At 27.0% G+C, this 15,071-nt stretch overlaps 2 protein-coding genes across 2 annotated transcripts; both read right to left on the reverse strand.

Moving 5' to 3' along the window:
• Positions 1 to 80: 80 nt before the first annotated feature.
• On the reverse strand, positions 81 to 4,929 carry Phum_PHUM515410 (uncharacterized protein; the record flags this gene model as incomplete). Its single annotated transcript, XM_002431161.1, has 6 exons — positions 81 to 355; positions 632 to 810; positions 1,001 to 1,056; positions 1,484 to 2,599; positions 3,542 to 3,598; positions 4,015 to 4,929. 6 exons carry the CDS (start codon positions 4,927 to 4,929, stop codon positions 81 to 83), a joined length of 2,598 nt encoding a protein of 865 aa, XP_002431206.1.
• A 4,912-nt stretch (positions 4,930 to 9,841) lies between these two features.
• On the reverse strand, positions 9,842 to 13,715 carry Phum_PHUM515420 (uncharacterized protein; the record flags this gene model as incomplete). The annotated part of the gene is made up of 15 exons (XM_002431162.1): positions 9,842 to 9,889; positions 10,090 to 10,185; positions 10,228 to 10,252; positions 10,359 to 10,563; positions 10,656 to 10,755; positions 10,853 to 10,986; positions 11,075 to 11,353; positions 11,458 to 11,676; positions 11,760 to 11,898; positions 11,992 to 12,219; positions 12,326 to 12,746; positions 12,853 to 13,122; positions 13,200 to 13,301; positions 13,416 to 13,517; positions 13,672 to 13,715. The coding sequence occupies 15 exons, from the start codon at positions 13,713 to 13,715 to the stop codon at positions 9,842 to 9,844; spliced, it is 2,412 nt and encodes an 803-aa protein (XP_002431207.1).
• Between the last annotated feature and the right edge of the window lie 1,356 nt (positions 13,716 to 15,071).

Here is a 15,071-nt window from a genome sequence, read left to right on the forward strand (position 1 = left end):
CAATTAAAAATTTTGCAATTTTCATTAGATTAGGTGTTTAAAACCGAATAATCGAGGGGCAAAAAAAAAATTCGTTATTATTATACTAACACTTGTATCACTTTATGAAGTTCTTCATTGTTTTCAATTGATATTGATTCATTTTTTTGAGTGAATTCAAAAGGTGATTTTAAATAAACATTCCTTATATAATTTCTAAATTCCTTCCAACTTGACAAAAGGAGTTTAGCATTTTTTTTATCATTATTATAAGAGTCGAATAATTGTGAACATCCTTCACATTTACATTTTCTCGAACCCAAATCCATCGCAGAACTATTTATGGGCAATAACCATGTCAGATCATCTTCCGAATCTGCAGAAAGGTCCTTAAATAAAAAAAAAAAATTCTTATTTAAATTTAATTTCAAATCACACTCATTATGATACATGTTAAAATTTTTAAATAAAGTTAAAAAATAAAAAATTTGTGACAATAGAAACGTAAAATAATCAATATATAAAAAATTTATATTCGATATACTTGAAAAATAGTTTAAAATCGTTTTTTTTTTTTTAAATATATATATTATTTTTATCGTAATAATTGATGAAATCGGTAAATGACACCAATATACCTTATCGGATTCACTCTCCGAATTAGGTCCAGAACTTGGAGCAAAATCAACATCTTCCCTTAAAACATCTTCAACAGATCGTGTTAAAGATTCATCTTTTTCGCACTCCTTCCCTAAAACATCACCCATGTTTCTACAATTAAAATCCTTACTATTGTCAACTCTCTCCGATCCGGCACAATGCATTCTACTGCTTCAATATTATTTAAAATAACTATTATAATGCAATATACACAGTTCGAATCATTAATAACTTATATAAATAACTATTTTAATAAAGAATTTTTATTCTTTTTTTCTTTTTTTTTTTTTTTTTTTGTTAATTTTCAACCCAAGCTAACTAACTAGAGAATACTCTCGCTATACGGGGCAGTAGTGCCTACTATCGAAATAAGAATTCCCTCTGATTTTGAATTGCAAAGCCTCCGCTATCATCAACCTCCATTTTTTTTTTTTTTTTTTAAATACTCGATCTTTTGTTTATTTATGTAAATTTGTGTTTTACCGCCAAATTTTTCTTTTTATTTGTTATTATAAAATTAACTTTTAATATTTATAATTTAAATAATTTATTCGAAAAAAAAATACCTCTGGAAAAATATATTTATTAATTTAAATCAAATTTTTTTTTACGAAAAATAAAAAATCTTCAACTTTCATTAAAAATTTTTTTCCATCTTGTTGTCAAAATAATAAAATTCTGTCAATAATTATTATTATTATTAATTTCAAATCTATTTAATTAAAATGAATTTAAAATAAAAAGAAATTTAAATCCGGAATGTAAAATTTTTATTTAAAAAAATTTTATCCATAAGCTAAATATCAAAAAATTTTTCTTAATAAATAATTTTATCCTTTATAACGTTTTCGTTTGTTTTCAACGCTTGTAAAAATTCATCGACGTTGCATTCGTAAGTGAAACCCAAAAATTCATTTCCCTCGAAAAATTCTTTTTTTTTATTTTTCAACGGAGTACACATTCTATATTTATTAATTATTTCATCGGGAGATTTCAATTCGGGATTGTTGACACCGACAAAAGCTCTGGATTTCGTTTTGTCAACTTTATTATGAACAAGTTTCCAATAGAGCATAGGAACGGGTAATAAACCTTTTTTAAATTTACCACGTTCGAAAACTGGTGCCACGACGAGGGGACCCCTCGTCGTTGGAATGCTTCCGTATGTTCCCGTATAAACCTCCCAATCCTGTGGATTTTCACGTCTCATATCCCTCGCTTCCCTTTCGACGAGCGACCATGAATTTTTATTAAAATCTTCCCATTGGGGAGCCGCGTTTATGTATTCGCAAGTTGCTTTCCTGTCGTTTTCATCGGGGAAATCCGCAAAGGGAGCCAAATGACCCCTGTTGAAATAATAGGGATATTGTTTTTTGCTGTTGTATTTTTGCGGAAACGAATTCGTCGTACGATTTTTTTGAATTTTTTCAACGTAACCTTTCGATATTATAACCATTTCGTTAACCGTTTTACCATATCCGTCGAATCCCCAAACGCTATTCCTTTCTTCTCCTGGTATGTGTTTCGGTGGTTTTTCATTTGTGCTCGGTTGAAAAACGTATTTCGGTCTCATGACTCTAGAATCTAAACAAACCGTGTACAAATGTTTGTTATTGTTTCCGTTCGGTTGTCGCGTTTTCATTTCGTAAACTTCCAAATCCGGTCCATCGCATTTGAATATTTTCGAACCTAATTCCACGGGTGATATTTGTACCGCTAGGGAATTTTTATGATATTCGCTTTTGCAAAGTACGTCGTCGAATTCCAAACTTTTATTAAATTTACCATCGGTACATTGAAAACTATATGATTTATCCGGTAAATCTTTTCTTGCGAATCCGTTACTGCAAGCAAAATTAATGGCGTCACCGTGTGAAAAATTATCTTTTAATTTATCCTTTGATCTTTCCGGTGCGGAAAATTTAAATACTTCTTTATAAACTTTTAAATTTCTCACATCCTCATCCAAATTTATTCTGCATGCTGAAAACAATAAAAATAATAATAATAATAAAACAAAAATTATTATTGAAAAAAAGGTAAATGACCTTTTGTTACCCCGTTTGAAAAATTTTTTTTTATTTAAAAAAAAAAATAATTTGATAACAGATTCTCTCTTATCAGCAAATTTAAGCAAAGCTAATCATAAATTAAAGCCTACGAAAATTTAATATACATGAATTTATTTATTTAAAATATTTCTACGATTATATAAATGAAACAAACGAACAAACAACAATTTAAAAAAAATTTATTTTTCCCATAGAAAATTCTAGAAATTTTTTTTTTTGTCCCAATAATAAAACGTTATTGCGAATTAATTATTATTATTATTAATACTTTTTCTTGATTTATATATATAAATCGTCGTAGAAAAAATGTTTGTTTGTCGATGAAAATATTTCCTAAGGGCAATAATAATAATAATAAAATTGTTAGGTTCCGTTTGTTTGTTTGTTTGTTTACTCTTCTTATAATAATTTCTAATTATAACGAATTTAAACGATTTTTAATTATTTTTAAACATAAAAATCAGTACAAATCGTTTAAAAATTTAAAAAAAAAATGACCCACAAAAAATTTAGATAAACTGGATTTTTTCGAAATAATAATAATAATAATAATAATGTTGCTAAACTTGAAAATTATGTTAACCGCCTTGAAAAATGTGTAAAAAATAACAACAACAACGACAACAACCGAATAAATGTTGTTCTAGTTCCTATAAAAACATTACAAAAAATTAATTTTTATATTAATTATTATAATGTTATTGTACTTAATAATAATAATAATAATTGTAATAATATAAGTAAATAGTGTCTCACCTGATTTACATAAAACTTGATTTGAAATTGTTAATAAAATTAATATAAAAAAATATATAAACGACATGTTGAACATTAAACGTCATCGAATGTGGCTTTGAAGCAACTGAAGATTTATATGCTAATGACACCTAAATAAACGTTTTAACTATAGTTAAAAACACGTGACTCGATTATGTGTTATGTAAATAAAATAATAATAATAATAATTTTTAATTATAATAAATTCTTTTTTATATATTTTTTTAAATAAAATCAAAATCTAAAAAGAAAAAAATTAATAAATTAATAATAATAAAAATGATGAGTACGATGATAAAAATTTGAATTTTCGCGGTTTTTTTTTTTTTTTTTTAAATGTGATATTTATTATTGTTGTATTCTGCATCAATTTGTAAATAAGAAATTTATCGAACCGTTTAGAAATCAGTGTTACCAACATCTTTTTTTTGTTCGTTTTAAATAATAATTCGATGAAGTTTAAAAAATGAAAAAAAAAATAAAAAATTTGTTTGTTTGTTTGTTTGTTTTAATTATCATACAATACTTTTAATATTTTTTCTTCTTTTCCCAAATTTATGAGAAATTCATTTAAATCGCATTCGTAAGTGAATCCTTTAAATTCGTTTCCGGAAAAATAATTTCCCTTTCCGTTCATTTTGGGTTTGCATATGAGGTAACCGCCAGGTTTAAATTTTTCGGGTGAATCCAATTCGGGATTATTTACTCCGACGAAAACTTTCGAATTATTTTTATTTTCCAAATTGTAAACCAATTTCCAAAATAATTTAGGTATGGGTAAATAACCCTTGACGAATTTTCCCTTGTCGTTAAACATCGGGGATGCGTATAAGGGTCCTCTAGTCGTGGGAATGCTCCCGTACAATCCCGTATATATTTCCCATTCCCCCGGGTTGTCTCTCACCAAAGCTCTCGTTTCTTTCTCAACCAACGACCAAGAATTCGCATTGAATTCTTTCCATTGCGGTGCCGCGTTTATGTACTCGCAAGATGCTTTTTTATCGTTTAAATTAATGAAATCCGCGTAGGGTGCCAAATGTCCTCTGTTGAACGTGAACGGATATTTTTTTTTGCTGTTGTATTTATTGGGAAATGCGGCCGTCAAACGATCCTTTTGTATTTTGCTCACGTAACCCTGAGACAATTTAAATTTTTCGTTTGAATCTTTACCGAAAAAATCAAATCCCCAAACGTCTTGTCTCGTGACGTTACTTTTAACCGGACTATCCGTTCGTTTGGGTTGAAAAACGAATTTCGCTCTCATGACGTTCGTATCGAAACAAACGTTGTATAAAATACTCGTCGTACCATCCGAACCATTCTTCGTTCGAACTTGATAAACTTCCAGGTTTTTACCGTTGCAGGAAAATAATTTCGAACCTAAATATAAATTAGGTATTCGGAGAGCTTCCGTGTGTTTGTGAAAATCGCTTTTACACATTAAATCCTCGTACGTGAGCGTTTCGTTAAAATATCCGTTCGTGCATTCGAACGTGTAATTTTTATAATAAAATTCATCTTTTATAAAACCGTTCTCGCAATTAAATTCCACTACATCTCCGTGACGTAAAGTTTTTTTGCTACCGTTAAAAGAATCCAACGGTCTTTTCCAATGAAAAATATTTAAAAAAATTTTCGATTTTCTCGACGATAATGATATTAACGAACAATCTGAAATTGTTATTATCATTATTATTATTAACCAATTAGTTAAAAAAGAAAATTTTACAAATAAAAATAAAATTTTTTTTTTTTTTTACGACTTACTATTTTGTTCACCCAAAATTAATTCCGTCATTAAAATAATAATAATTAAAAATTTTTTAAACATTTTTTTTTCTTTTAATAAAACAATTACTTTAACGATAATAATAATAATAATTGATCTATTCCACTCTTTTTGGTTTTTTTTTTAATACCTAAAATAAAAAAAACCGTTAATTAGAGAAAGTTTTTACAACAACTTTTTTTTTTCCTAAGAAAATAAAAAATCATCAAAGAAAAAAAAAAAAAAAACAAGTTATTAAAATTACATTTCCAATACTATAAACTACTTGTATTGCGAATAATAATAATAATAATAATAATAATAATAATAATAATAACAATAAGTAAAAAGAAAAAATAAATTTTTAAATAACCGTTGTTAATGTCAAGGTTAAAAAAATTTTTGTTTAACAAAAAAAAAAAAAAAAAAAATTATTACCTATTGTTACTATTATTATTAATATTATTACTTATTGATTATTGCTAATTAAAATATAAATAAAAAAATATTTTATATATAAAATAAAATTACCTGCGTGTGTGTGTGTGTGTGTGTGATGAAATTAAACAATTGAAAAACGTGACTGATGTATGATCTAAAAATTTTGTTTATTAAAAAAAGAATTACGTAATTGTAATTATATTGAGAGGAGGTAATAAATTTCAATAGATAATATTATCAATGTTTTTTTTTTTCCTAAACATTTATCGTCAAGTTAATTTTTTTTTTTTCTATTGTTCACCTAAAACAAATAATAACAATTTTAATAAATAATTTATATTAATAAATAATAATAATAATGATTTTCTATTAAAAGCTTCAATTGTTCGAATTCAAAAATGTTTCAATTTGAAGAGTCTTTCATTAGAACAAAATAAAAATCAATTTAAATTTTTTCTTTTCTTTTTCAAAAATATTTGAATAAGTTAATAATAATAATGATAATAATGATAAAACTGTACTAAAGTCAGGAAGTTAATTTCCACAATTATTGATTGATGTTAAATAATAATAATAATAAAAAAAGAAGGAAATTCCTGAAAGGCAAAAAGAAAAAATTAAATTTATCGTTTATACAATTTCCAACTTGGAATATAATAATAATAATAATAATAGTGATAATAATAAATTTCTTTTTAATTAATTATTATAAATAAAATGTTTTTAAAAAAAAAAATTTCTTTTTTTTCCTTATTTCAAAAATAAATTTTTTCCACATTAAAAAAGTGTTACGAAAAGTATTGATTAATGATGTTAATGATAATATTGATAACAATCAGACTTGTATTGATTAATCATTAAATCTAATAGAAACACACAAACACATACAAAGTCTCTTTCTCTTTTGTTTTTTATAACTGTCAAGAAAAAATTTATTCGATTAAAAAAAAAGAAACCTTGACAAATGTAAATTTTTTTCTCACATCAAAATTATTATTTAAATTGTTTCATAAACGCTTATTAAAGTGTATTGATTATTAATTACCTAATAAATTCATACAAAAGTTTAGATTTCTTACATATTTATTTATTAATTTTTGTTTTCGAAAGGTTAGTTGTTAATGTAAGAATTAAAAAAAATGCAAATAAACACTTACCCCCCCTTTTTTTATTTTGTAGTTGACAACTTCACATATCACATCAATTGTTGTTTCTTATCGAATTAAAAATTTTTTAAAATCAAAAAAAAAAAAAGTAATTAATTACTCATTGATAAACTTCATGTTTGTGTAAATAATAAAAATTTATTATTAATCATTAGGCCATTTTTAAAATTTTAAACTGGTGTTTGTTATCTTGAGTTTGTTTAATTACATGATTCACATCTCTTAAATCTATTATTTATTTCATCTAAAACATAACAAAAAAAATAAAAATGAATAAATAAAATACTTAAAAATCATGCAATTATAAAAAATAATATAAAGAAATCGTTGAGACGTTTTAAATTTAAAAGAAAAAAAAAAAAAAAATTTGCATTAAATTTGACAGGAAGTCTTTTCTTTTATAACTTCATTATTAGAATTCAAAAAATCAAATTAAAAAAATGAATGATTGAACGTATTTTTAAAAATAATAAATTTTTAAATAATATTAATTCAATTATGCAATAATTAACCTTAACTTACGTTAATTAATTGAAAAAATAAACGACAAAGTCAAAAATAACATCATCACTTTAACTTACTTTCCGCCATTTTGAATTGTTTACCATAAACCGTTAGATATGATGGAAAAAATTTCTTTATGTCAGCGGAAAAAAAATTAAATTTAAAAACAAAAATAAACGCGATAACAATTGTTTTTATTTTTAAAAAGTTATTACCTTTTTATTTTTATTTTATTTTCGTATTTTATATATAAATACAAATTTTATGTTTTACGAAATGTGACGTCATAAAAATTTTAAAAAAAAAACGTTAACCGTTTTCTAATACATCGATTAATAATAATATTTAAACATTAAAAAAATTGCATCGAATTGGGAATGCACGATAAAAGTTTTTTACCTTATCGTTTTTATTGATAAAAAACGGGTTTTATTACAGTTTGAGAAAGGATTTTAAATATAAGAATTGACCTCAAAATATTTTTTTGAAAGTATAAAATCAACCTTGTAAGAGAGAGAGAGAGAGAGAGAGAGAGAGAGACAGACAAAAAAATTCAATTTAAATAAAACTATTTAAAATGCAACGACGAACGTTTATATTAAATAACAACTTTTTGTTTTGCAAATAACGAAAATAAACGAATATTCACCGCATACTAATTTATTAAAATGTATATAAAAACGACAAAAAACAAAAAAAATTCGACGACGCCGTTACAAGTCACACGAATAAATACTTTTTTTCCCTTAAAAATTGTTTCGGTTAAAAGGAAGCAACAACAGCGCCAAAATTTCGCATTTTTGCCGCCAAACACAATTTGTCGCAAAAGTGAGAAAATCGCGATTCAAACTTGCGACAAAATATTCTCATCAACGTTTAAATTATAATTTTTTTTTAAACTAAAATCCAAATAAAGAAAAAATTTTAAAAATAATTATAAAGTTATTGAAAATAACAATACGACATTTTGAACGTTTTAAATATTAATAAGATATTATTTTTGTGATAAATAAACAACACACACACACACTGTCCATCCAAATTAAACTTTATTAGAAAAAAAAAAAAAATACAAAAAAACTAATGTTTAAAAGAAAAAAAATTTTTTAAAAAAATTAAAAAAAGAAAAAATAATAATAATAATTATTATTTTTTAATAAAACAAAATTTATTAATTTGAATGTAAAATTATTTGTGTGTATATAATAAGGCTCATCATTTTTATTTTTTATTGTATAAATAAAAAAAAAAAAAAGTAAACACAAAAACAAAAAAAAAAAAAAAAACGAATAAAGTATCAATCAGTAATCAATAACTCTTACTTTTATTTTTTATTTTATTTTTATTTTCCTTGTTTTTTATTTTATTTTTTTATTATTTAATTTAACTAAAAATTAATTAAACAATTTTTATTTTCACTGTCAAGTAAATAACGCGAAAAAATTCAAATTGTTTACAAAAAAAAAAAAAAAAAAAACATGGATTATAAATTTTACGTTTTAAAACGTTCTCTTTTAAAAAAAAAATGACCCGTTGTTGTTCGATATAATCGATCGATATATCGACCGATCGATCGATCGATCAATCTTTTTTTTCTTCCTTTACGTACTATCGTACAACCTCGTCAAAAACGCGCGAAAAAAAAAAAAAAAAATTTCAAATAACACAAATCTCTCATCTTTCTTTTCTGTTTTTCTTTTTTGTTTTTAATTCCTCTTCGTCGTCGTCATCTTCGTCATCTTCGTCATCAATGAGAAAAGACATTTTCTTTCTTTCTTTCTTTCTTTCTTTCTTTCTTTCTTTCCACTTCTTTCGTCTTCTTTCTCCTAAATTGTATACTTAATGCTTCGATTTTTTCTTTTTCTTTGATTTCTTATGTTTTTTTTTGCTGTTGTTGTCTCTGTCGGAATCCGACGAATCCGACGAATTGCTCATGTGTTTTTTTGTCCTTTTCTGTTTTTTATTCTTTTTATTTTTCGATTTTTTCTTTTTGTGCTTTTTCGAACTTTCGTTAGAGCTTTCCGACGAGCTCCTCTGTCTCTTTTTACCCTCTCCGCTCCCGTTCGATTTCGATTCCTTATCTAAACTCGTTCGTCTTTTCACTCCGCTCTCCTAAAATTAAAAAAAATTTTTCTCTGCATTTTGACTTGCCAGACTTGACTTGTGTCAAAGGAAAACAAATCACGTGACATTTTCTTTCTTTCTTTCTTTCTTTCTCTTTCTTTTTCTTTCTATCTTTTTCTCATTCTTCTTCTTCTTTCTTTCTTTTTTAATTTTCTCATATTTCTTTCACTCTCACATTCATTCAATATCTTTCTCTTTCTCTCTCTTTGTTTCCTCATTCCTTAAATACGCTTTAATAAAACGTACAAATAGGAAAAATTATTCGTAGGAAAAGTTTTTTTTAGGAAAGGAAAATACGTTCGCCGTTCGGAAAATACCTCAAATAATAATGACACATAAGAGACATTATTTTATATGAAAATTAATTGGTCATCATCGGACGTATCCAAATCTTTTACCTGAAACAAAAAATGATTAAAAGAGAAAAGGGAAGAAAGAAAGGAGGCATCGTGAACCTGATGATATGGACGTGTGATGGTCACGATGATGATGATGATGATGATGATTAAGAAAGGTTCATAAAAATTTTTTTTGTTTCCCCCACCCACCGATCGTCGGATGGTTTTCTTTTTTTTAAGGTATCTCAACATGTACGAACCTCGTCCGAAGATTCGTCGTAATTAGGTACGAAATGTGCTTCGTCGATGGATGAACGTTTCGCGTCCATCGATTCTATCGTCGATGACAAATTAACCTTTTGATGTTGATGATGATGATGATGATGATCTTTTCTAACAACGGATCTCGAATCTTCTTCTTCCCTGCGTGCGCGTGCGTGCGTGAAGAAGAAAACGTATTAACGATTCGTAAAATAATAATAATAATAAGACGACGACGACTGGAAAGTAATTTTGTAATGATACTCACGCGTGACGATTTCGTTTGTCCCCGGTCCTGACGACGGTGTGCGGACTCGGGTGTCGAACCTGTTTTTCGATTTTCGATCCTAAACGTTCTTTGGCTGGTACTCTGCTCATCATCGGCGGTGATCTCGACGAATTTTCCCTACGTTGAGTAGTAGAAGTAGTGGTGGTGGTAGTAGTAGTAACGTTTTTCCCATCGTCTCCTTCGACTGTCAAATCAAAACGTTAATTTTTCTTCAAAAACAAAGTTAAAAAAAAAAAAAAAAAAAGAAACCGGAAATGGAAATGTCCTCTTACGTACCTACGAATTCTCTTTCCGCTGTTTCACCGTCGTGTGTCAACGGAATCGTTATTTGTAATGAATTTATGGTTTTTTTCACTTCCGATTTTGTTTTCGGCAACTGAAAATCACAAAAAAATTAATAATAATAATAATAATAATAAAAACAGGATAAATCACGTGATAATAATAATAATAATAATGATAATTACTTCTACGGCACTCCTGTGATATTTATCTTTTTCCCTCGATAAAAATATCCTTTTAGATTTCAAATCCGTTTCCTGTTCATTTTTCCCTCTTTCCTTTTCCGCTCCCACGATTATTTTTCTATCTTTCTTTTCGTCTTTATCTATTATAAAACACGTGGAACGAGAACAAAAAAAAATTAAAATAAAATAAAAAATTATGGGATTTTCTTTCTCATTTTCTTCACTAACCGAAATTTTTTTTCGAAGGTTCTCGAATGGCGTTAACGGCTTTTTTAAAAATTGCATTTTCCGCTCTTTTTATGACTTCCCGTGTTACTTTGGCCGGAAATTCCGGGGATTTCGTTTCTTGCGTGCTCGATTTAGACTGATTGTCTCCACCCTGATTATCATCCAATTCCCATTTGGATATTTCAGGTACGGAAGCAAGTATTCCCTTTTTATTATTATCACCGGATTCTTCTAGAAGGCCACCGTACTCGTGTAATTGCATTTCGACGTTGACATCTTCTAAACTTATTTCGTTTTCGTTTTCTAAAAATTTTATTTAAATTATTTGAAAATAATAATAATACTCGAGGGGGCGGGAGGCGGGGATTTTCTTTTTTTTTCACCTTCTAAACCCTCCGGAACGTTACTACTAATTTTTTTATTAATGTTATCGTAATTTTCCGACGTGGTTGTTGGTGCTGTTGTTATTGTTGTTGTTGTCGTTGTCGTTGCTGCTGCTGTTGTTGTTGTTGTTGATGCCGTGCTCGCTTCTTTCTGATTGGATGATTCGTTGGATTTTGTTGAGTGTCCTTCATTAGTCGCGCTCACGTTTTTACCAACGTCTGAAAAAATGAATAAAAACGACTTTCAACGATTTTTCCTTACACGTTTTAAACGCAAAAAAAAGGAATCCATTTCCGTTTACCGGTGTGATCGTTTCTATTAAAAATAAAATTTCTCGTCGTGGGATTAGATTTGACTTCGAGTTCTTCGGGTGGCAGAGCTTTAAAACTCGATACGAAATTATCGGGAACGCTCGCATTAACCGGAGTTTCCACAGGTTTCTGGAAACGAATGAAAAAAAAAAAATCAATTTTTTTTTTTTTTTTTTTTTAAATAATAAAACAATAAAAAATTTTTTTTTTTCTTTCTTTTACTTTTTCTTTCACGTTTTTATCCAGAATTTTTTTTTCCTCTTCCTGGTCTTTATCCTTCGAATCCGAAGTCAATTTCAATTCCTGCTTTCTTTTTTTCTCCTCTTTTTTTTCTTTCTTTTTCTTTTTTCTAGCCGCTCTCTCTTCTTCCGTTTCTTTTTCTTTTTTCTTCTTTTTCTTTTCCTTTTCCTTCTTCTTATCTTTTTTATCTTCTTCTTCCTTATCCCCTACCTGACATAGTCAAAAAAAAAAAAAAAGAAACACAAAACAATATTATTAGAAGCAACCGCGTCAAATTTTAAAAACTCCGCCATTTTTTTTTTCTTAAAGATTTTACCTTTGGGCTGTGCGAAGGTGTCGAACCTTTGACCTTTTCATCGTTTTGATTTTCTAACGCTTCATCTTTGGATTTTATGTTAAATTTATCTTTGTCGAAACTTTCCGAATTTTTTTTACTTTTCTCTCTCGAATCTTTACTCTCTCCGGATTCGTTACGATTTTCTTCTTTTCCCTTGCTCAAACTCCTACGACTGCTCGTCGACCTTTTCCTCACATCCACTTCGTTGACCTTTGACTTCTCATTAACCGGACTAATTTTTTTCCCATCTTTACTTTGACTCCTCCTCTCTTTTTCTTGTCTGACTTTTTCCTTACTCTTACTCCGACTTCTCTCGTGTCTTTTTTCATCTCTATCGTAGTCTTTGCTCCTACCCCTATCTTTACCGTATTTTTGTTTATCTTTCTCACCGTCGAAACTTCTGGTCGAATGAACAAAAAAAAAAAAAAAAAAATGTACGCATAAATAAAATCGTCCATCACGTTTTAACCGAAAAAAAAATTAAATTTCTAAAAATTTTGTTTAACCTGCTTCTGTGCCTTTTTTCCCTATCCCAGTCTTTTCTCCTCTCGGGAGTTTTTTCCTTATTCTTTTCGTTTCTATCCAAAGAACCTCCTCTTCTCGTCAAAGAGTATCTTCGTGACCTCGACCTCCTACTCCTACTTCTATGTCTGTATTCGTTATCTCTTTCCCTTTCTCTATCCCTATCCCTTTCCCTATCCCTCTCTCTATCCCTATCTCTATCCCTCTCTCTATCTCGTTGTCTATCTCTCTCTCTGTCGATATCGTAAGGATTTCTAAAAGAAAACAAAAACTTTATTTTTTTTTTTTTCAAAAATAAAATTTTCACGTTAGTTTTTAAAATAAATTTCACCTGATGAGAGAATTTGAATGAGACCTCCTTATATTTCTATCTCGAATATTTCCATCCGTTTCTCTGTCGTAACTTCCTCTGTAATCCCTTTCCCGCAAATCCCTTTTAACAAACAAACAAACAAACGAGAGTGTTATTTTTACATAAGGGGGAAATTACCAACAAACAAACAAACAAACAAACAAATCAAAATTTTTTTTTTTTTTTTTTTTTTACTTTGTATAATCGCTACATCTTGGCGAAAATCGTTGATCGTAGTAACGACTGGGTGATCTGTAGTGTCTCGGTGACGTTGACATGTAATTCTCATCCCGATATCTATGAAAAATATAACAAACGTATATCATAATTAAAAATTTTAATATAACAAATAAAATTAATTTTTTTTTTTAGCTTTTTGTTTGTTTTTCTTTTCTACCGGCAGGCTAACAAACGCCAGACGGCTAATTTGTCAAAACGGAAGTGCACATACTTAACGACAAAGAAAATTTTTTCTTCTTCTTCTTCTCCTTTCATATATATGATAAACATTACCTATTTGTTTGGTACGAAGTCATCGATTGTAAAACAAAATGAAAACTCTTTTTTTTTTTCTTTATCTAACGCATGTTTAACTTACGGTTTATTATATCCAATCAATCAATCAATCAATCAATCATTGCGTCCGCATCCCTAGTTCTACTACCTTTCTATATAAATTTCAACTTTTATATTTTAATTATTTTATTTCAAATGATAAATATTCGGGTTTTTTTGTTTTTGACAATTAGGAGAGGTACTTAAACTGAACTGAAATACCTGAAATGTGCCACATAATGACGAGCAATTATGATTTTCTTCTCAATATGATGATGATGATGATTATGTCTTCGTCAAATAATAAATTTTTTTTTTTTTTCTCCTTGAATTTGTTTGTTTCTTTCTTCTTCTTCTTCAAAACCACACATCTTCATTTTATCTCTATTTACATTTGCTATTTTTTTACAATTTACAATAAAAAAAAAGTACAACTTCATAATAATAATAATAAAAAATAAATAAATTAATTTTTTCTCACATGTACATCATCATAATTTTTTTCCGGTTATAACAGTAACAACAACAACCAAAAAAAATATGTAAAATTATCGATCGAATAATAATAATAGTAACAATAATAATAATAATAATAGTAATAATAGTAATAATAATAATAATATTTAAAAAATTTAAATTATTAACAAATTCACAACAAGAACAATAAAAAAACAACATCAACTTCAATATGTATGTGATTTCCAAGGTAAAAACCTCATTTCGAACGAATTTCATTAATAATAATAATAATAATGATAATGATAATAATAATAGTGTAACGACACTTTTCCGTTTAAAAAAAGAAAGAAAAACTTTTTTTCTTTTCTTCTCACGTTTTCTTTTTTTTCTTAAAATGTTTATTTATAAAAAAATTTTTTTTTTTTTTTTTGCACTCATAACCTTTTTATCATTACCACATTCGATACAAATAATAATAATAATAATAATAATAATATTTTACGACACACAAATTAATAATAATAATAATAATAATATGAATTACATTATTTGGATTACACACGTTCCAATTATAATTATAACATTAATAAAATTTGGCAAATTGGAATTTTCTTTTTTTTATGATTTTTTCCCCTCCCCCCTCTCACTTTTGTTTCCTCTTTTTCTATCCCTCCCTCTCTCTCTCTCCCCCTTAAATTAAATTTTTTTTAAACATTTCAAAGAGTTTAAATCAAATTTATATAAAAATAAAAAAAAATAAAAAAAATTCCAAATTTGCCAAAAGTTTTACATAATCATTTAAAAATAATAAAAATTATTATTATTATTATTATTATT

Source organism: Pediculus humanus, genomic scaffold (genome assembly GCF_000006295.1).
Source record: "Pediculus humanus corporis 1103172108281 genomic scaffold, whole genome shotgun sequence".
NCBI lineage: Eukaryota > Metazoa > Arthropoda > Insecta > Psocodea > Pediculidae > Pediculus > Pediculus humanus.